The sequence below is a fragment of the Theropithecus gelada genome, chromosome 1 (assembly GCF_003255815.1).
Source record: "Theropithecus gelada isolate Dixy chromosome 1, Tgel_1.0, whole genome shotgun sequence".
NCBI classification, from domain to species: Eukaryota; Metazoa; Chordata; class Mammalia; order Primates; family Cercopithecidae; genus Theropithecus; species Theropithecus gelada.
The window spans coordinates 151015063-151036098 of NC_037668.1; the positions used below are offsets into that span (position 1 = coordinate 151015063).

Below are 21036 nucleotides of genomic sequence, written 5' to 3' on the forward strand. Positions count from 1 at the left end.
GGAGAGGAGGGGGGAGGGGAGGGGAAGGTGGGAGGGGAGGAGGGGGAGGGAAGGAGGGGGGAGGGGAGGGGAGGGGAAGGGAGGGGAAGGGAGGGGAAGGGAAGGGAAGGGAAGGGAAGGGAAAGGAAGGGAAGGGAAGGGAAGGGAAGGGAAGGGAAGGGAGAAGAGAAGGGAAGGGAAGGGAGAAGAGAAGAGAAGAGAAGAAAAGAAAAGAAAGAAACGGAGGTACAGAGAATTAAGTAATTTGTCCAAGGTCAAATGGGACCCCAAGGCATTATGACACCTTTCACTTTTAATGTCTACATTATATTAAACATTTGTATTTGAAATATTTTGTATTTGGTTTTCCAAACCAAACTTCTTTACATATATAACTTCCACTTTTTAGATACAGGCAGTACATGTGCAGGTTTGTTACATGGGTATATCTCATAAATGCTGAGGTTTGGGGTATGACCGATCCCATCATCAAAGTAGTGAGCATAGCACCCAATAGTTTTTCAGCTCTTGGTCCCCCATTTCTCCTTCCCCCATCTAGTAGTCCTCAGTGTCTATTGTTCCCATCTTTATGTCCATGTGTACCCAATATTTAGCTCCAACATAAAAGTGAGAACCTGTGGTATTTGGTTTCCTGAGTTAATTTGCTTAGGATAATGACCTCCAGTTGTATCCATGTTGCTGCAAAGTACATGATTTAATTTTTATTTATGGTATCATAGTATTCCATGGGGTATATGTAGCACATTTTCTATATCCAATCCACTATTGATGCGCACCTAGGTTGATTCCATGTCTTTGCTATTGTGAATAGTGCTGTAATGAATATAGGAGTGCATTTGTCTTTTTGGCAGAATGATTTATCTGCCTTTGGGTATATACCCAGTAATGGGATTGCTGGGTAGAATGGTAGTTCTATTTTAAGTTCTTTGAGAAATCTCCAAACCACTTTCCAGAGTGGCTGAATTAATTTGCATTCCCACCATCACTGTATAGGCATTCCCTTTTCACCACAACCTTGCCAGCATGTTAATTTTTGATGTCTTAATAATACCCATTCTGACTGGTGTGAGATGGTGTCTTATTGTGGTTTTGATTTGTATTTCTCTGATGATTGGTGATGTTGAGCATTTTTTCATGTTTGTTGGTCACCTGTATGTCTCCTTTTGAGAAGTGTCTGTTCATGCCCACTTTTTAATGGGGTTTCTTTGTTGAATTGCCAAAAAAGACTCTTTGAAAGGATTTACCTCTACATAAATAATGCTTATGTATTCAGTTAGTAGACAACTTTTAGTTAGTAGACAACTTTTAGCAGTTAAAATGTATAGCTAGTCCCATTTTACATTTTTGAAATTAAATGTAAGGTAACCCAAATCAGATGCAGACGGCCTAGATATCTTCATTGCCATTGCACATAGAAAGTGGAAAAGCTACTTAATATCCCCTGAAAATCTATACTATCAGAATTATCCTGGAAAAGCCTGCTTCCAGAGAAGTGGCAGGATAAACAAGAAAGAGAATGGGCTTTGTATTTGCAAAGCTGAGGTCGAAACTCAACTCTGCTACTTCCTGGGCCAAATACTCTAAGCCTATTTTATCTTCTGTTTGATGAGATAATCTTCATTTTTGCAAGGTTTCAGGGAGACACACAATTATCATTAGGCAAGATCTCCCCAGGCCTATGAGTGAGAAGTTTGACCTCTGTCTCTTACCTCACAAAGGTAAAAGCTTCAGCACACATGAAAATACCTTGTAAAATTTGAGACTTTCCATCCAGTATTTTAAGTAGTTGAGCCAAAGCTAAAGTGAGTAGTAGCATTAGATACATAGCTGGGCCTGCAGGTAGGATGGCAGCTTCAGGTCCTCAGACTTTTCAAATGAGAACAGCCAGGCTCTTCTGAAGCACTCAAGGCTCTCTTCTCTCCTCAGTGAATTAGCATACAACCCCTTCCCCTTCAAAGAGAAGACAGCTTATATGAACAGAAGCGGGAGAGCACATAACTCTCAACTACCAAGTAGTAGTTAACAATTTTAGGTACTTACTGTCCTCTTCAAAAATAATTGTATCCCCCTCCTTAACTACAGAAGAGAAATATGAAAAACATGCTAATGATCAGTGCAACTTCTGACTGTGGTGCAATAAACCTATGGCTTACAAGAACTCATCAGTTTATTTACTATTTAAATTTCTTTCATGACATACTGCCCACAGCATGAAGGATTCTGGAAAAACCTGGAAATTCTAAAATAACAATTGGTGTTGAGTCATGCTAAAAGAAGTTAGAAACGTTTGCAGACTCAAACCAGTTGGAAGGTGGAAGAGGTCTCCCCTCCTTGAGTTAGGGGTCCCCAGGAAGAAGTGCCCTGACTTCTTCCCAGGTGCGAACAAATCTGTGAAAATTTAGTAGTCCCAACAAAATAAATAAACTGGGATCAAATGAGAAAAATCACAAATAAATCTCAAAGAAGGCAAGTGAGAGGGTGAGGGGAGGAGTGTCTTAAGAAATAGAAATCATGCTACATTTAAAGTTTGGTTTCTATTTCTTTCTTATTGAAGATGCAGTCCCCTTAGACTACCAGCAACTCCCAATAACACAAAGGTCCATTTCAGCTCTTATACAACATTTACGGTAAAAGAATCATCTCAACCAAGTTCCTCATTGTACAGATGAGAATCTGATTCCCAGATCTCGGAACTTGATTCATTTTCCCATATGATTTGTCAGCAGGGATCTCACTCATGACTCAACTGGTTTATAAGGTACTTCAAATTTGGAACAGTAGCATGTTTACTTTTCATCCCATATGCAGCTCAGCTCATAGCAGAACAAGTATTGTTATCTTGAGGAAAAGAATAATGTCTTGGCTGTCCACTTACAAGATTTTGAACAATTCTCTACAATTATAAAAATGGTCGAGACCAGCCTGGCCAGCATGATGAAACTCCATCTCTACTAAAAATACAAAAAAATTAGCCAGGCGTGGTGGCACATGCCTGTAGTCCCAGCTACCTGGGAGGCTGAGGCAGGAGAATGGCGTGAACCCGGGAGGCGGAGTTTGCAGTGAGCCAAGATCATGCCACTGCACTCCAGCCTAGCGACAGAGCAAGACTCCGTATCAAAAAAAAAAAAAAGGCAAGTATCCAAGTAACAAGAGCAGCAGCTATGGCACACCTAGGAAAAAACGAAGAGATGCTTTCAAGGACCCATGACGCTACGCAGCAAAGCCTACTCAGTGGAATCTTCCAGTCACTGGAGACAGCCAATAAAGCTGATGGCTTAATCCCAACAATGTCTGCTCGGGGTCATGACGCCCTTGAGCACATGGTGGCCCTGGGATGATTTATGGTGAGGATATTGCACCAGACCTCAACCCCAAGCAACTGAAGAAACAAGAGGGAAGTCAGGATATCACTTTCAGCTGATGAATACTAAGTAGCTTAATATTATTGAAGCATTATCCAACAACAGAGGCCACCTTGCAAAGGACAACTTTTAAATATAAATGATGGTGCTTATCGAGGCTTGTGCATCGATCTGGACTGAAAGCCAGGAACAAATGATCTTTTACTAGCGCATGTCCTGGGAAACTTTTTTACCCTGATTGATTCAAGGATGTAAGAACTTGTTCAAATGTTTTTGGATCTGACATGGCTCACAATGCCTGCATGCTTTCAAAACTCTGTTATCATCAATAAGCTAGGAAACACCACATACCTGTATCCTTGATGATGTGGTTTAATGGGGACACAGAATGTAGGAGGCACTGGGCTGGACATCTTATATTCCCACATACTCCTTATGACCCATATTCCAAATTGTGTCTTTTAATACAACTAAATATGCTAGGATCGTTTGTTTAAAGATCTGTATCATTTGTTCAAACATTTTTACTTGTATAAGAGGCTGTTGTAGTTAGCAAGAAATAGTACCAATATTCGTAATACCTTTACACTTAGGAATCACTCTTACAGAAAACGAAGGTGACTATTTTATTAGAAAACAAAGGCTACATGTTAATACATCACCAGATACGAGAATGCATACCAAAGAGCTGTAAAAAATTGGTCTAAAACCAGAAAAAAGCACAATGACAGACACATGGTATAGCACACCTGTAAGAACCCTGCAGCCCTAATTGGAAATAAATACATACCCACACACACATATATACAGGTTACATAAGCAAAGATGTCTAAAACAGATTGCAAGAGAAAGATAAACACTCCTACATGTATATGTGTGCACGTTTTCCTTAAAAACACATAACACGCTTTTCCTTCATTTTACTCAGCTCTGAGAAATTCCTGATCCAAAACTATTTCATGCCTAATGCTACAGATACAATATCATAAAGCAAAAGTCTACATTTTCCTAGGAGCTGTTAATTGGAAGTATAAAATGTGTTCTGCATTTTTTTTTTAGTGTAAATCCACATACAAAGACATTGTTATATAGTGCTTGTCATTTTAATTGTAACATATTACCAAAAAGCTTTATACACATAGCTTTATACTATTTACATTACAGTAGAGGAATGTCAATGCTACTAGGTGATCAGTGCTTCCAAACTTTTTCAATACTTACACATGGGAGATCTAAACAGTACAATATATTCAAGACTTCTAAAGAATTGTTTTCTCCTCACTGATAAAGCTCTCCCTGGCTAAAGAAAAGTCCCTGTAGGCAGAGCCTTATCTATTCAATGACTGGCGCCTCCCAGGGGTACTGACACACAAAGTGTCTTCACTGGACCTTACAGTTCTCACTGCCCTTGGGCTCCAGTCCAGCTTTGGGGTGGGGGGCGAGTCGGCCTCGCTTGACCCTCAGGCCCTCTCTGGGGCTGTCAGTCGGACTTCTCTCAGGAAGATTATTGACCAGGAGAGATTTCGTGGTGGGTTCTCGGAGGATGGTGTCTGAATCCACTGGGCTCTGCTGAGCAACCTTGACCTGCCACAAAACATCTCTGTTAGAGGTTCAATCACACTCACATTTCCACAACATGAAAAATAAAGCACTCTGTCACTAAGTTTTAAATTAAGTTCTTCTTCTCTAGGAGTTATATATAATTGTAGTATTTCCTCTTCCCTGAGAATAGGCCCCACCTAACAGACAAGTCAGGAGGATATCAGGGACAATCTCTAACTAAAGTCATCAGACTTCCCATGGCACCTCTAATGGTAAAGACTATGCCCTATTTACCTACGTATCTCTAGTGCCCACAACATGCTTGACCACATGGTACACGTCCAGTGAATTCCTAAGTGAAAAACCTGCCTCCGTTGTCCTAACTAGCCATTCCTGTTGTTTAAAACAAGCATAACCCAAATGAGTAATACTACCTCCACAGGGTGGAAAATTTTAAAATGACTGAGGACCTGTTCAGGGTATTTTAATCATTCTCCCTTTGTGGCTGGTTGTTTCCATATTGAATTTGGACTACAGCAGAAGGACAGCTATCTAGCAATAAAGTCCAGAAGAATAAATTCCCTCTCAAACATCCTGCCTTTTAAGAGAAAAAGATATCGCAGAAAATTTGGGACTTTAAGTAGATGAGAAGGTGAGGTAACTGGTGAGTGAAGCTTTGTTGAAATTGGGTCAGGCTTAGTGGCTCACATCTATAATCCCAGCTACTCAGGAGGCTGAGGCAGGAGGATCGCTTGAGCCCAGGAGTTTGAGGCTACAGTGAGCCGCAACAGTGACCCTGCACTCCAGCCTGGGGGACACAGCAAGATTTAAAAAAACAAACAAACAAAAAATTGAAATTTATATAGTAGTGAAAAAAGATAGAGGGTCAAAAAAGAGAAAAAAGAGCAAGAAAAATGAAGTATAGGAAAGCTTCACCTAACCAAAGTTAAAGGCAAGAGTGGAAGATTCAAATAGGAAGATTTTTCAAAGAGAAAGGAGAAGGGCCTCTTGCATAATGGACACAAGGATCTGTGTCCAGCACAGACGCTGAGAAGTAACTACGTGACAGACACTCCCTCAGCAACTGACTTCCAGGGATCTCCTCCTGATGCGAGAAGAAAAGGGAATGAAAAGTATTTTCCCATTTATATTCTTTCCATAGGAAGCATGTGGTTTGAAAAAGTCAGTTAAATACTTTTCATTACATGAAACATAGTAAATCCGGCCAACAGATCAAATCCCAGGAAAGTTCACTTCTCCCTCAGAGTGTGTCCAGGACACTGAAAAGACGCAGCCTTGGAAGGTCAGGACTTAATGGAAAATTACCATCCATGGAAAGTTGAAGGAAAAAAATAAAAGAGTTTTGCTTTTTTTAAAAAGAGAAATAGTGATTCCAAAGACAAGGTTTCCCTGGAACCCACCAGATGTACAAGAAATAAATCTGTAGATTTGCCATTTAAAAAGAGAAAAAGAGAAAAAGAGACAGATACCCCATAAGAAATAGAAAGTTTGAGTCTGTAAGACTCTTTATCCCCATCAAATGGCTAATGTCCACTCTTTTTGGCTTCTCCCCTCTAGACTCAATTTCTGATACTGAAGACACTGTAGTTGTGATCAGAATTTAAACTGTGGATTTGACTCTCCTGTTGGTTAGTTAACTTCAGAATGGTCTCTAACCAGAAAAAGTCAAATTCACCAAGTATTTAATCTATTAAGATAGTACATCCTCCTAGAATGACAAAAAGGAGGGAAAAAAATAGTGCATGCATGCATACTCTAATTGTCTTATAAATGATTCTGCAGTTGCAATAGGGAGAGGGCAAATATGCAGATAGTTCAGTGAAAATGACCCTCACAAGTAGGAAAAAAATGCAAGACCCCCACAAAACTAACATCCACCATCCATGATGGGCTCTACAGCTTACTGGCCGGTCCTCCGGGAACTGACCGCAAAGCCCAGGTTCAGGAGATCAGGTCTACGATTGCTGTCTCCCTTGTTCCCAACAAACGAGGGGTTCCTGAGCTTATCCATCCCAGTGACATAATAGAGAATGATCCTTACCTAATGTGCATTTTGCCCATTTTTTCCCCTTTGAACTTGTCAGATGTCACTAAAGGTCTTGCTAAACAACCTAGGAAACTGTCTCTCATCACACAGCCAGTCACCTCAAAGGAGAACTCACAACCCTGAGTTTCTAAGCAACCGCTTTGGGGAAATAATACCTTGTTCTAGATTTTTAAAACTAAGTGATGAAATACGCTTAACAGATTAGGCAGCAAGCATTTTACAGGGGACTCAGAGAAGGCTGAATTAAATTAAAAATTACTTGGCTAGGTTTTGAAGAGTTTGAATCTAATCACGAAGTCTCTTACAACTGCTCTCAAAAGGCCCCCCTCCACATTTGCAAGTGCACAATATTGCTTAGCAATTCATAACTGCTGGTGCCTACTGAACGGCATGTAGCTAATGCACTGAACAAAATCTACGGAAACCATGGTTACTACTCCCTACTCAGCAGATTCAACAGCAGTGAGGAGAGCAGGCCCCCTAGCGTGCAAAGCTCTTTTTCCTAGATAGTAAGTCTGAACGCCACATGCAAACTGCTTTTACCCTCGGTTCTTCACAAAAGAAAAAAAATGACTCGTGATGATTTCATAAGACCATTTCCTGGCATGCCTTTATAAACATCTATTAATGCAATCACTTCAGGACATTCACAGTTCCATTCATTCAGTGAATATTTGTTGAAGGTCAGACACTGCATTAGACATAAACTATAGATGTTATCAGTAACCTCACAGAACTCGGATTGCAAATCAGAAGACAGATATTTAAACAAGAGATTACAATAAAGTGAGTTACCTAAAAAGAGTGGAGGCACAGAGTACCAGCTGTATGTCATGGTTTTCTGTTCTAAGAGAGTCAGACAAATACTTCATTTGATCTCCATAAGTGTGAGACAAATAGGAATGGATGTTACTTTTTACTGAGGTTTGGGAAAGGGTGGCTCCCAGTCGCCCTTCTAAGAAAATGGCATGGCCCATATCAGGACCCTAAACCTGACTCCTCCTGTATCCAGTATCCAGTAGATATCTTGTAGCTGACAGCTTTGGACAAGTTTGGTAGCTCCACTGTTTAGAGGCACTAGTTGCTTAAAGGAGAAGCTGTTCTCATGTTCACTGGAAAGTCAGTACATTCAGTATATTAAATATATATTCTCCAGTATATACTTCAGTATTTTGTTGTTGGCAGCATGCAAAAGTTAAATCCAAATGTGAGTGAGAGAGAGAATTTGGTAGGGGAGGGGAGGAAAAATTGCACAAAATGGTAGAATATTTCTAATAAGAGTAACAAATGGGTCTACTTCAGTGAAAGAAAATCTCAGATCATTCTTCTTCATACTTGAATAAAAATTTTATTATAATGTATTTATTATAATCATAATGTATATTATTCATTACTAAGTATAACTCCTTAATGCTTATAGCTCTTACACATCAACAAAAACAAATTTGCAAACCTGTTGTTGTGATGTTCAGATTAAGAAATCTAAATATATTGTACTCTTTAGATCGCCCACATGTAACCACCAATGTGTTCATATTTGGTATCCCAAATCCTAAGAACGTGTTTGCTCACTTATGAATTATCACATTACACAAATAGGGGTTATTACACTTTCAAAGCTTTGTTTTCTGGTTCAAGGTTATCAGATCGCATACTTGATCAAACTCTGACAAGTGAGCAATCAAGGTAAAATCACAGACTGTTCAAACTCTTTGAAGTTATTCCAGCAACTTCCAAAAATATTCCCCTAGTCCCCAGTCTGACAAACACTGGTATCGTAGAAAGATCAAGACTGTGGAGTTGAGAGGAAGCAGGGGTTCACACTGGGAGGTTAAATCTTTATGAGTCTCACGATTTTCACTCTTTTATAATACCACTTACTGTGAGACTTCAATAAAATGAGAAAGATAAATAAAATGCATATACTATGCATACTTAAATGATAGCTGCTGGTATGGATCATAGTAACAGGAATAAAGATCTGTTAAGCAAATATTCTCTATGCTCTACATAACATCTTCTGGGACGCTGTAGGGTGCACAGAGGTCACTAAGATCCTTTTGATCCTCAACAATCAAAATAGAGAAAGAAATCCATAAACAGAGTTCCTTTCGTTAGATATCTATTGAAATATGTGCTTCCTTTTTTAAAAGAAAGTAAAGGATTAATAAAAACAATAAAAAATTCGCAGCTGGGGGCAGGTAAGTGAGAGTAAAGTTTGAAACTAATACCAGTGGCAAAAAGGAAAATTACCTCTTCAAATCCTTCATCAGTAACACCTGAAACTTTCTTAGAAATCCACCGAGTTTTTAATGTAACGATGCCATTTTCCGTCAAACTACGTATAAATGGCCTGTTGACTCAAGCATGAGATCATGTACCCTGATACTGTAATGCTCACCCGGTCACTTGCTCACTACTGACTGACTGACACCACACCAAGAAGGTCAGACTTTTTGAAAGGGCTCCTGAATCAGGGGGTGCAGTGTCCAATCCTCACCCAGGTAATACTGCAATTTTCTGGATCTCAAACAGTAGATGGATGTTGACGGTAGTTTACCTTTTGTGATCTGCTGCCACCAGCTGTTGGTTTGGAGGACTCTGCAAGATTTTCTTTGCCGAGACTCAGTGGGGATAGCGCTAACTTCTGTGCAGCCAGGCGGGGGCTGGTCCGGGTTGCCATGGTTGTTCTCCGCAGGATATATGGGCTAGTCTTTCCTGTCGGGATGTCAGCAAACCCTAAGGGCAAAAAAGCTAACTGTCAGCACTGCTAGGTCCAATTCTATCTACAATGGAAAAGATATTCATTAGGTGGTTTTAACAAGGATAATGTAAACTCCAAAAAATACTTTGTCCTAGCCACTTTGGTCAATGGATTACACTTCACAGTTGCTCTGGGAGTCACCAAATTGAATCAAGTAACAAACAGGTTTTTTCTTATTAGAAACATAGAAAATAACAATGGGAAAAGAAGGGGAAAATAATACTACACAGAAAAAGTTTTTTCTGCTTCTATCTTCTACATGGATGTTTTACTTTGCATTTTTCTAAGATCTAAAGAATGCCAGCAGGCCTCATTGTAAAATTGGGTTGGGAGAAAAAGGAGAGTACAATGGAAAAATAAAAAATATATATAAAAGAAAGGCAAGTGCTTGTTTAAAGGGGGAAAATGTAAAATGGTAACAGCTACTTCAGGTGAGCACTCTAATGTAGGTGGGAGGAGAGAAACTGACCTTCCTAAAGGTGACTTCACCCTCACTCGCGTTGTCTCTTTCCACAGAAGGAAGTGACATGACTTTTGATGACCCAGGAAAGAAAGTCAATCCCAGGGATACTAAGAGTTAATGTATCAACACACACTCCAGAACTGCATTCAGGGCTAACTAAAGCAGCATTTGTTTTTGTTTTTCACACACTACATATAAAAATTACCAGTGAAAGATAGATAACTATTTTGGGGCTAGAGTTACTCAGAACAATGCTTTTCAAACCATCTATGGCAAAGAATCAGTTTAGATATTTGGGGGCGGAAGGGGGTCAAAGAATTTCCAATCTGCTGTGGAATAATATTTTTGTATAATATAATGAGAACAAATCAATAGAAAAAATGATATGTGCTTGGATGTTACAAAAATATCAAGTTGCTATGAAAATTTCTAAAGTCCTACTTAATTACAATACATTGTTTCAATCAGGAACCAATAACAAACAGTTCCTAGACTGGCACCAGTCCTTGGGCCAGACTTGGGAAAAAACCAAGTTTCAAAAAACAAAACAAAGTGTAGTCAGTGGCTCCAGCCAGGGGGCCAGCATCACAGGGTGGACCCTCCAGCTCACCTGCTAGCTAGGTCAGACATGACCAAAGGGTAGGAAACCCTGAAGGGCGTCCTTGATTTAATGATTTTTTTCAGCATTCAAATAACAAATTCTAAACAGATTTTAGACAGTCATTTTACCAATCTACCAGCTCTTTTGTTAATATGACACAAATAATGAGATCCCAGAGGAAAATATATGCCTCATCCATTTAAAAGCAGACTATTGTTTATGAACATCAATGAGATTATTGCACAATAATGTAAAAAAGCAAATACTTTTGTCTTTTTATATGTGAACTATTACATGGAATTTCAAAAGAACACAAATAATTTTGTTTTAAAATTAGGCATACCTTTCTTTACAACTTCTGGAAGTCCCTCTGGCTCAAACTCAGTACCTTCTGTGTCTTCTGCAGGGTGAATACCACTCATGACTGCTTTCTTGCTTTTTTTAGAAAAGGTCTCTGGAGTAGAAGGTGTTGGTCCTCTACCATTCTCCCATATCCCACTGGACCTTTGCCTCTTGCCTGAAGCTTTTTTCTGGCCAGATGATAACCTCTTTTCAGCAGCAGAAAGGATTGGAGATGGTCCTGGAACAACTGGATCTAGCAAAGGAGACCCTCGGGAATCTGGTTTAGATTGCTGTGAACAGAGATGGGCCACTTGTGTCTCTAACATCTCTTTAGCTTTCTCTAACTTTTCATGGCTTATAAGCAAGGAACAGTACTTATCCAAGTATTCGTCTGCCTCCTTGGTTTTTTCTTCAAGAGCCTCTTTCAGTTCTTTGATCTCAGTTGTTAATTCATCGACCTTGATATCCATAACAGTACCTGTCCAAAGTAAAGCAATACATCATGTGTGACTTGACGCTTCTCTAGTTAACAATGGGCATCGTGAAGCAGATAATCTTAGACGTGTTCTTTCTTTGATTTTTTTGAAGAGGTAGGGGAGATATATCAGTATATGTTCTTATAGTTCAAACAACTCTTGTTTGGGAGGTATCATATCACATCAATGTATTCTAGTCCTGTGACATTCCTTGGGACAGCTTAAATAAAACCCACCAAAATCTCAAACTCGTATTTCAGTCAACTCACTAAACTTTCTTGTAACACCAGTTATGTGCAATCAAATAAATCCATTTTTTTACATCCTTATTTTCCCCAGTCCATTCTGTCTACCATAAGTGGATGAACAGAAGTCAGTAAAGATTATGAAGCTTCTGTTGTATGGCTTTGGGAGACAAGATTCTAACAAATGATCAGGCAAATTCCAAAAAACCTCTGAAAGTATTTGAAGACAAGGCAGGGTCTGATGAAGAAGGGTTTAGGGGAACACTATAAAGGTGGGAATCTTGGTCAACTTGTAGCTGCCGTGGGTGTTATTAAATCCATTAGAAAAATCCCCTGAAGCCCCAATCTACCCTGAGCACTGTTTCCAACAGGGAAGACTGTTGACCCACACCCTGCCATGCTACAGACCAGGGAAGCCAGTCAGATTATGCTTGTCATCATCTATCCACACAGTAAGCACATGGCACTCCAGGGGCATAAGTGGATAAAAGTGACAATGAGAGTTATCATTTCTTTCCTTTTCTATTTTCCCACACAACTAAAAATATGCCTCCCACCCTCACCTGTTCCCTTTAGTTGACCCATACAACGGACTGAGGATAACCAGAATCAGCTATTTATAAATTACCAAAGCCAACTCTGATGCCAATCTTTTGACAAAGAAACCACGCAGCTGAACATCAACATGAAAAACTCTTCTTAGAATGGCTCATGAGGAAAAAGTACCACCAGGTTTTTTTTGCATGTTTTATAGAACAGAAGATGCAATAATTCTATTTCAAAATGGCTTCATTCAGGTCAAGCATGGTGGCTCCTGCCTGTAATCCCAGCACTTTGGGAGGCCGAGGTGGGCAGATTGCTTGAGCCTAGAAATTCAAGACCAGCCTGGGCAACATGGAAAAACCTTGTCTCTACAAAAAATACAAAAATTAGTCGGGCGTGGTGGCGCCTGCCTACATATCTCCAGCTACTCGGGAGGCTGAGGTGAGAGGATCCCTTGGAGGTCGAGGCGCCATGAGCCATAATGGCACCACTGCACTCCCGTCTGGGTGACACAGCAAGATCCTGTCTCAAAACCAAAACAAAAAAAGGCTTCATTCTGAGTTCTATAATGATCCCAAGATAAGCACAAAATTCAGAAATTGGAAAATGGATTAATGGTAAAAAATCAGCACTCAGTAATAGAACACAGCACTAAAAATAGTTCCTAAGCATGCACACCATGTGTTATTCCACTATTGGAAAAGAGTGCTGGCTAGCTGATGTGCCCCAGTTAACACCCACCTGTTTTCTGCTTCTCCTGTGCAGCTTGAAGTTTAGATAGTTCTTTCTGCAATATCTCCTTTTCCTCTTCCAGTTGTTTACAGGATTTGATCAACAACTTTATTTTCCCCTGGGCACGTTCATTTTCCTTCTTCAACTGATTTATATATTTCAGATTGTCCATCTACAAAATGAAAGTAATTCCATTTAAAAACTTGAATTTCTTTTTATAAGTATATGGAAAAATAATTATGAGATATAAGATTCATATATTGTAAATTTAAGAATTATTAGATTCAATACAAAACATCTAAAGATGCGCAAAACCATTCACCTTCTCTACTCAGTTTCCTAAGTCTCCCCAGCTGAGAATGTGGTTTTGTCATTCTCTTTCTTAGTATCACAAGTATAAACTATGGTTCCTGAGATGTCTATACTAAGTGCCCATTATGTCTATATTTATCCAGTGGGAATCACACTGGATTACTGGGCAGGGGAAACAAGGAACACATTCTTGGTGGGTCCAAAATTCTCAATGAGACAATTGTGTTCCCATTTGTAATCGCACTGTTACAGTTTCAATACCTGCCTTGGTATTTGTTTTAGCTATACCACATGAAGGCCAAATGATATTAGAGCTCACTATACAAATTTAGATTGTATTATGGCTTGAGTAGAAAGACAATAGAATGGTGGGAGAATTGTGTCCTCATATACTTCTCAGTGGTACAAGTTCACATTCTTATTCATAATTCCCAAATCAAAAAAAGAGCTATGAAAATGATTTAGAGGCAAAACCCAACCTGAACAGATATAAAGGTGTTTACAGTCTTTATTAATTAATTAATTTATTTATTTTTAAGACAAGATCTCCCTCTGTCACCTAGACTGGAGTGCAGTGGCACCATCATGGCTCACTGCATGACCTCGTGGGCTCAAGCAATCCTCCCACTTCAGTCTCCCACGTATCTGGGACTATAGGTACATGCTATCACAACCATTTTTTTTTTCTTTTAGAGATGGGGTCTCACTATGTTGCCCAGGCTGGTCTCAAATTCCTGGCCTCAAGAGGTCCTCCTGCCCTGGCCCCCCAAAGTGCTGAGATTCTAGGCATGAGTCATCACACCTGGCCCAGTATGTATAGCCTCTATTTATCCTGCCTTGTGAGACTATCCACACATTTTGCTGCAGAAATATGAATTTGATTATGCAATATTATAGCAGATCCCACTGGGATATTATATATGGCATATGCATTATATTATGTAATATATTTTAAAATGCAGAATTCTAAAACCATCTGATATGGCATCATGAATTTCCTAAGAACGACCAAACAGCAGCAGGAGGAGGAAAGGGAATGATGATGGGGGATGGAGAAGAACCTAGTACCATATTCGTATTGCAAGTAGTTGTTAGAGCTTGGATCTCATCTTTGTATATTTCATCTTGAAATTATTTATTAGTAACGATGCAGTAAACCTTACCCTTTCAGAACTCGCTACTTCTGATTCCAATCACAAATGAATTAAAGACCCATTTAATTCTATTTCAACAGTGCTACTTATTTCTATTATTAAGCCCAGCATCTCATTTTGTACCAGAAGAACATCATTAATTATTAATGTGATTTTGAATTTTACTACTTTGTATTTAATTGATAAATTTCCTTTACCTTGATAGTTGTATGAGAGCCATAAACATAATAAATTTATACCCAGTTTTCTGTTTGTATATATTCAATTAATGTCAAAATTTTAAAAATATAATCGTCTTCTAAGTAAAACCTTTGCTGGAAGATATTTATTACCCAGGTTCACTATTACACACTGTGGGTATTCATCTTACAAAAAATATCTGTAGGAATCAAAACACCTCCTTTTCCAGGTAGAATTATAGTGGTACCATCTTGAGACTAGCAATCCTGACATTAGGGTTCACCTTCACTCTTCCTTAAAAAAAAAAAGCTCTATGATCCTTGCATGAAGAGGAAGAGAAAAACATCCACACATGTCTGCCTGACCAAGGTGCTCTGCCACACTTTGATCTCCCCATAAGCCACAGGAGGGTGAATATGGTGACAGTGAAGTTGGAAGACAGCTCGTTCAAGACTTTGGAATTGCCCATCGGACTGTTTTCTACAGCTTAAGAGGCCTGCCCTCATCTGCTGTGTGGCTGCATCTTCAAATCTATCTCAAGAAGTCTTTAACATCCTCTAGTTTGAGAGGATGCATGAGGCAACGGATAGCTTATTCAAGCTATGAGACTGTAGATCACCCACTGATTTTTTTTAAGATAACTCAGCAGGGAACTGATGAATGACATTATTTTTGACTACCAAAAATTTTCATAAAATGAAAATGAAAATATTTAATGCAATACCATTAAAATCACTACCACCTGTATAAACCATTCGAAATCATAAAGCAAAGAAAAGTGAACACACCTTGGTTTTCTTCAATTCCTCCAAAGCCTGAGTAGTAGCTTTCAATGAATTATTGAGCTCTTCTTTACTAGACTTTAAAAGGTCCATCTCCAACTTCTGTGAACTGAGACATTCTTCTTTAGAAGTCAATTTCTCTCGATATGTATGGATTTCTATTTCATACTAGAGCAAAACAAATGAACAACAACAACAACAAAAAACGTTACTTTAGCCAGTAGGCACAGCCAAAAAAACAAAATTGCAAGAAAAACAAAAAACGGCCGGGCACTGTGGCTCACGCCTGTAATCCTAGCACTTTGGGAGGCCAAGGTGGGCAGATCACGAGGTCAGGAGTTCAAGACTAGCCTGGCCAACACGGTGAAACCCCGTCTCTACTAAAAATACAGAAATTAGCTGAGTGTGGTGGCGGGCACCTGTAATCCCAGCTACTCAGGAGGCTAAGACAGGAGAATTGCTTGAACCCAGGAGGCGGAGGCTACAGTGAGCCAATATTGTGCCACTGCACTGTAGCCTGGGCGACAGAGCGAGACTCAGTCTCAAAAAAAAAAAAAAAAAAAAAGAAAGAAAAACAAACAAAAAACCCCTGCCTTTCCAAGGACTATTTTGACTTTGCAACTCTCCTATTATTCTACTCCAAAATGGAAATAATACCTTTTTAAAAAATCAACTGGGCCGGGCACTGTGGCTCACACCTGTAATCCCAGCACTTTGGGAGGCCGAGGCGGGCGGATCACGAGGTCAGGAGATCAAGACCATCCTGGCTAACACGGTGAAACCCCATCTTTACTAAAAATACAAAAAATTAGCCGGGCATGGAGGTGGGCGCCTGTAGTCTCAGCTACTCAGGAGGCTGAGGCAGGAGAATGGTGTGAACCCAGGAGGCGGAGTTTGCAGTGAGCCGAGATCGTGCCACTGCACTCCAGCCTAGGCAACAGAGCGAAACCCCATCTCAAAAAAAAAAAAAAAAAAAATCAACTGATAAAAGAGGGACCTGGGGAAAGATTGTGAAGTTAATATGAGACCTTTTATAAAATTATATAGCACAGTAATAACCCAGAATATTTACTTTTTTGGGGGAAAAAAAAAAGCCTTACCATGATCAATACACTCTCCAGCTCCCCCAGTAACCAAACCCCACATTTCACCTGTTTGTTTGTGTCCAAAAGCAAAGCCTGATGTTTCTTTTCAGCTTCATGAAGCCGTAGCTGATATTCAGCTATTTCCTCTCTCACTTTCCCTTCCTTTTCCACCTGGTCCTTCTGCATGCAATCCAGGCTCTTCTTCAATTCACTATTTTCCAGTGTGAGCTCCTTCAATTGATCCTAAACAGAAAAATAATAATGAAATCATAATAGCACTTCCTCACAATTAAGAACCTGGAAATATTTTTAGGAAATAATGAGTACTGTGTGGAAAAAAAATTGTTTATGGGCAAGATAAAATCTGTACAGAATAGTGTTATAATTCTTAGCAATGTATTCACTTTTAATTGTGACTTCACCTCCAATGGCACTTTCCTCTGCTGCAGCCCAACCACCTCGCTAGGTCATATCCAGAGACCACAGAAACCCTGAAACCTTGAATTCAAATAAACCACTCTGGGATCACATCTTCCAATGCTTCCAGCCTTGTTTATTAAAGTACTTCCATTGCAATAATTCCTGACCTCATCAACAGAACCACTACCATCTTCATACCAAATCCCCTCTGGCCTTGCATTTTCTTCCTTGACCAGCTTAGACCCCAGTTCTGTCACTGTAAGAATTTCCTTCCAAATATCCTCCAATCTTTTGCCCCATCCCTTCACTGTGAAGAACTGGCCAGATTCCAACCCTGGAAGCATTTGTCTTCTCCATGCCTGACCCCGAGCAGCTGTCTCTGTATGTTTCTGTATGTGTGGTGTCTACTTCCTCATCTTCAATTATTCAACCTGCTCCAATCGATTCGTCCCAGCTTTTCCTAAAAATGCTTTTCATGGCATCATCAACCTCCATGCTGTAAATTAAAGGCTCACTCTTCTGAGCTCATCTCAATCAACCTCTAAGTAGTATCTGGGGCTGCCGACCACTCCTTCCTTTTGTTGTTGTTGTTGTTGTTGTTGTGATTGTTGCTGTTGCTGTTGTTGTTGTTTGGTTGGTTAGTTTGGCTTAGTTTTCTTGAGACAGGGTCTCACTCTGTTGCCCAAGCTGGAGTGCAGTGGCACAATCATGGCTCGCTGCAGCCTCAGTCTCCAGGGCTCAGGTGATCCTCCACCTCAGCCTCCCAAGAATGCACCACCACATCTGGCTAATTTTTTTGTATTTTTTGTATAGACAGAGTTTTGCCACGTTGCCCAGACTGGTCTTGAACTTCTGGACTCAAGCTATTAGCCCACCTCAGCCTCCCAAAATGCTGGGATTACAGGCGTGAGCCACTACACCCAGACACTCCCTCCCTCTTGAGACACTCCTTCCTCTTGATTTCCAGAACATGACACCTCCCTGGTTTGCCTCATCAACCCTTCTCTCTGTTTTCTTTGCTGGCTCTTCTTCCTCCATCTCACCTTGTGTGCTAGAGTTCCTTCAGGCTAGGCCCTAAGCCACCTTCTCTTCTCCATCATTTTCTACCATTCCCATAATTTCTAAACACTCCCTATATGTTGAACTAGCCAAGTGAATATTCCCACCCCAAATCTTTCCTACCCTCTCCATACCCTTCCTACCCCTCCAATCTTTGTGCATGTTATTTTCCATCTGGCTCCAGCCACAATGGTTTACTTTCAATTTCAAAAAAAAACACAAAGATCGTTCTAGTCTCAGAGCTTTGACCACACTGCTCTCTAGACCTAGAAGGCTCCCCACTCTGCCTGTTTGTTGCCTAGCTGACTCGTCATCTTGCAGGTGACATCTGCTGACCACCCTATCTAAATCTGTTGACCACCCTATTTAAATTAGGTTGTTTCCTACCCTGATCCCCACATCCCAATTATTCCACAGCAAAGAATCTTATTTGTTTCATTTATAGTATTTATCCGCTTATGAGTGTTACATGTTGCCTATTTCATGATTTAATATGTGTCTAGACTGTAAGCTATACCAGTGCAGGAAATACAGGATAGTTATGGTTCAGCAGTCTATCCCCTGACCTTACGAGCACTTATTATTTACAGAATGAATAAATGAATGAATAAAGCCAATGCAAACTAACACACTCATATGTATGGGCCCGAGGCCAAACTACTCCTCTCAGTAGTGCTTACACATGAAATACAATAATGACGCACTTGGGAGACTCCCAAGCTACTCAACACCAAAAGAGATTTCAGCAGACGCAATACACAAATAGCATTCGGAGGAACTCCTTCCATGCAGTATGGCCAGAATATTCTCTAAGTCCATTCCTGAGATTCAATGCCAAAACCTTTTTTAATAAATACTATATTTAAAGAAAACAACAAATTTCTCCAACTCTTTATACAGAATATTACATATATCATTTCAAATTTCTGTCATTATTCAGGGTCGCAATCATGACTATCTTATTTTGCTGTTCTTTACTACTCAGGAATGAAGCTGCATGAGGACTAAACAGCTATAGGGAAGTTTATAATTTAATCAGGTATGACAAACAGGTTTCATTTCATCTGCCAGCTCTCCCTGCATGGTAGCAGCTACCCAGGACACAGTGTTAGGAGACTCAGGAGAAAGGGAGGGTATGAATTAGCAATATCTGCTATGGAAATGGCACTGGGCAGTGGCAGCCCAAGTGCTATAGATGTGCCACATCAACCCTGACTAAAACTGTGACTTTAGTTCTGTTACTCTGCTAGTTCTTAGCAGATTAATGAATGTGTTTCTAGCAACATTCTAGCCTGTAATCTGTGGCAAGCTAGGAGAGCAGATAAACTTGTTGAAAGCAGCATGAGATCTACTTCTGATGTGCATTAATGTGGTACAAGGGTCCTCTTCTATGAAAACGTATTTGGGCTCTGAGACAGATATTTTCATGTGTTCAGAGGCTTCTCATGACTCCTTGTGGGCTCATGATAGTGCTGGATGGTAGAGATTACTACAAATCTGATTATGACATAAGCACAGGGTTATTTTTTCAAGAGCTAAAAATAGGTAAACTACAGAAGGTCTTACAGAAACCAACAAGGAGAGTGCGCACAACAAATTAACACATCATAACATTTGTCACAAAAAACTTACTTTGCTGCTCTTTATTTCTTCCAACAGTAACTGTAACTCTCCAGTTAGCCTATTTTTCTCTCCACTGAGTTCTTCTTGCAGCTCTGCTGTTTTCTGTGCCATCTCATGCATTTCCCTCTGCAGCTCAGTTTCCTTTGCAGTCATTGTGTTTACCTGAAATTTCATCTTTCATTAGAATCTGCTTTTTGGTGGTGTGTTTTGACCAGATTAATCACTCTGATACAACATATCTGTGCCATTTATTAGCCTTCAATCATAAAATGGAAGCTGGCTAATGCCCCCTTTACTAATCCACTCAACTCAACATGCTCAAAACCTACTGGTAAGTTTACCTTTTCTTCCCAGAAAAGATTTAATAGAAGAATAGCAATAAGGGAAAGAATGACAAGGAAAGATAATGTTTCTAAGTCTTAAAATCTTTCACAAAGGTATTAATTTGAATCAAACTTAAACATCAGAGATTATCATACCAGGCAGTATCTTAGTTTATCAGTTCTTGGATCTCTACTAATCCCCCAGTGCCATACTAATCTGCGAGAAACATGCTTATGATTAGTGAAAAACAGTTAAAAAACCTACTGTTTGCATTTGCCCCTTGAAGTGAGACAGCGTGGTATGGTTTGTCTCATCATCTCTATACTAATCGCCATCTCTTGCAAGGTATACAAAACCCCGAAATTCTCAGAAAATACAGGGTGGAGATGAATTGCATTTTCTAGATACTCCTTTTTTTCCTTTAATATTTGTTCAGCAAAAATTAAATGTGACAAAATCACTTTCCTAGATCACTAAGTAAGCTCACTGGGCCAAAACTTAATTTTTCTTTAATAATTGAGCCTCTTGATGGCAGATCTTCCCTTTAATCATCAACTAACACAATAGAAGGCTGCACAAAGAGAAGGTATAGAAGAGGGACTGAAAGCACGAAATCCCCAAGACGCACCCCAGAAGCCATGAGTGCTCTGTTGGTTATAAATCTATCAGCATCTTTAAAAGTGCTTTGTCCCAAAGGCAAAAAAGACACAGTAAGGCAGGCAGATCCTTTCTGATCCTAGATAATGTCTGTTACACTCTCTATAGCAGTGAGTCTCAACTGGGTAGGGGGAGGCCAGTATTCTGATGTACTCTAAGAAAGGGAAATATAATTAGAACAAGAAACTGTGCATAAACCAAAGCTTTGCCCATATGTAGGTGCCACATTAAAAACCTGGTTCAATCCATGAACATGTCCCAAAGAATCAGCCAGAATAGTCACTACTGCCAGAGCCCAGTCA

The 21036-nt window shown here is 39.8% G+C and overlaps 1 protein-coding gene across 1 annotated transcript in view; it reads right to left on the bottom strand.

The window, feature by feature from the left end:
• Window positions 1-3964: 3964 nt before the first annotated feature.
• The window catches only part of CENPF (centromere protein F), a 37786-nt gene continuing 20714 nt past the window's right edge, over window positions 3965-21036 (bottom strand). Inside the window, exons 8-14 of the mRNA XM_025394983.1 lie at window positions 19763-19915; window positions 16718-16894; window positions 15573-15734; window positions 13148-13310; window positions 11144-11620; window positions 9533-9711; window positions 3965-4946 (exon numbers count right to left, since the gene is read on the bottom strand). Coding sequence (XP_025250768.1) covers window positions 4743-4946; window positions 9533-9711; window positions 11144-11620; window positions 13148-13310; window positions 15573-15734; window positions 16718-16894; window positions 19763-19915 — 1515 coding nt within the window. The 3' untranslated portion in view covers window positions 3965-4742. The remainder of the gene's footprint in view (window positions 4947-9532; window positions 9712-11143; window positions 11621-13147; window positions 13311-15572; window positions 15735-16717; window positions 16895-19762; window positions 19916-21036) is intronic.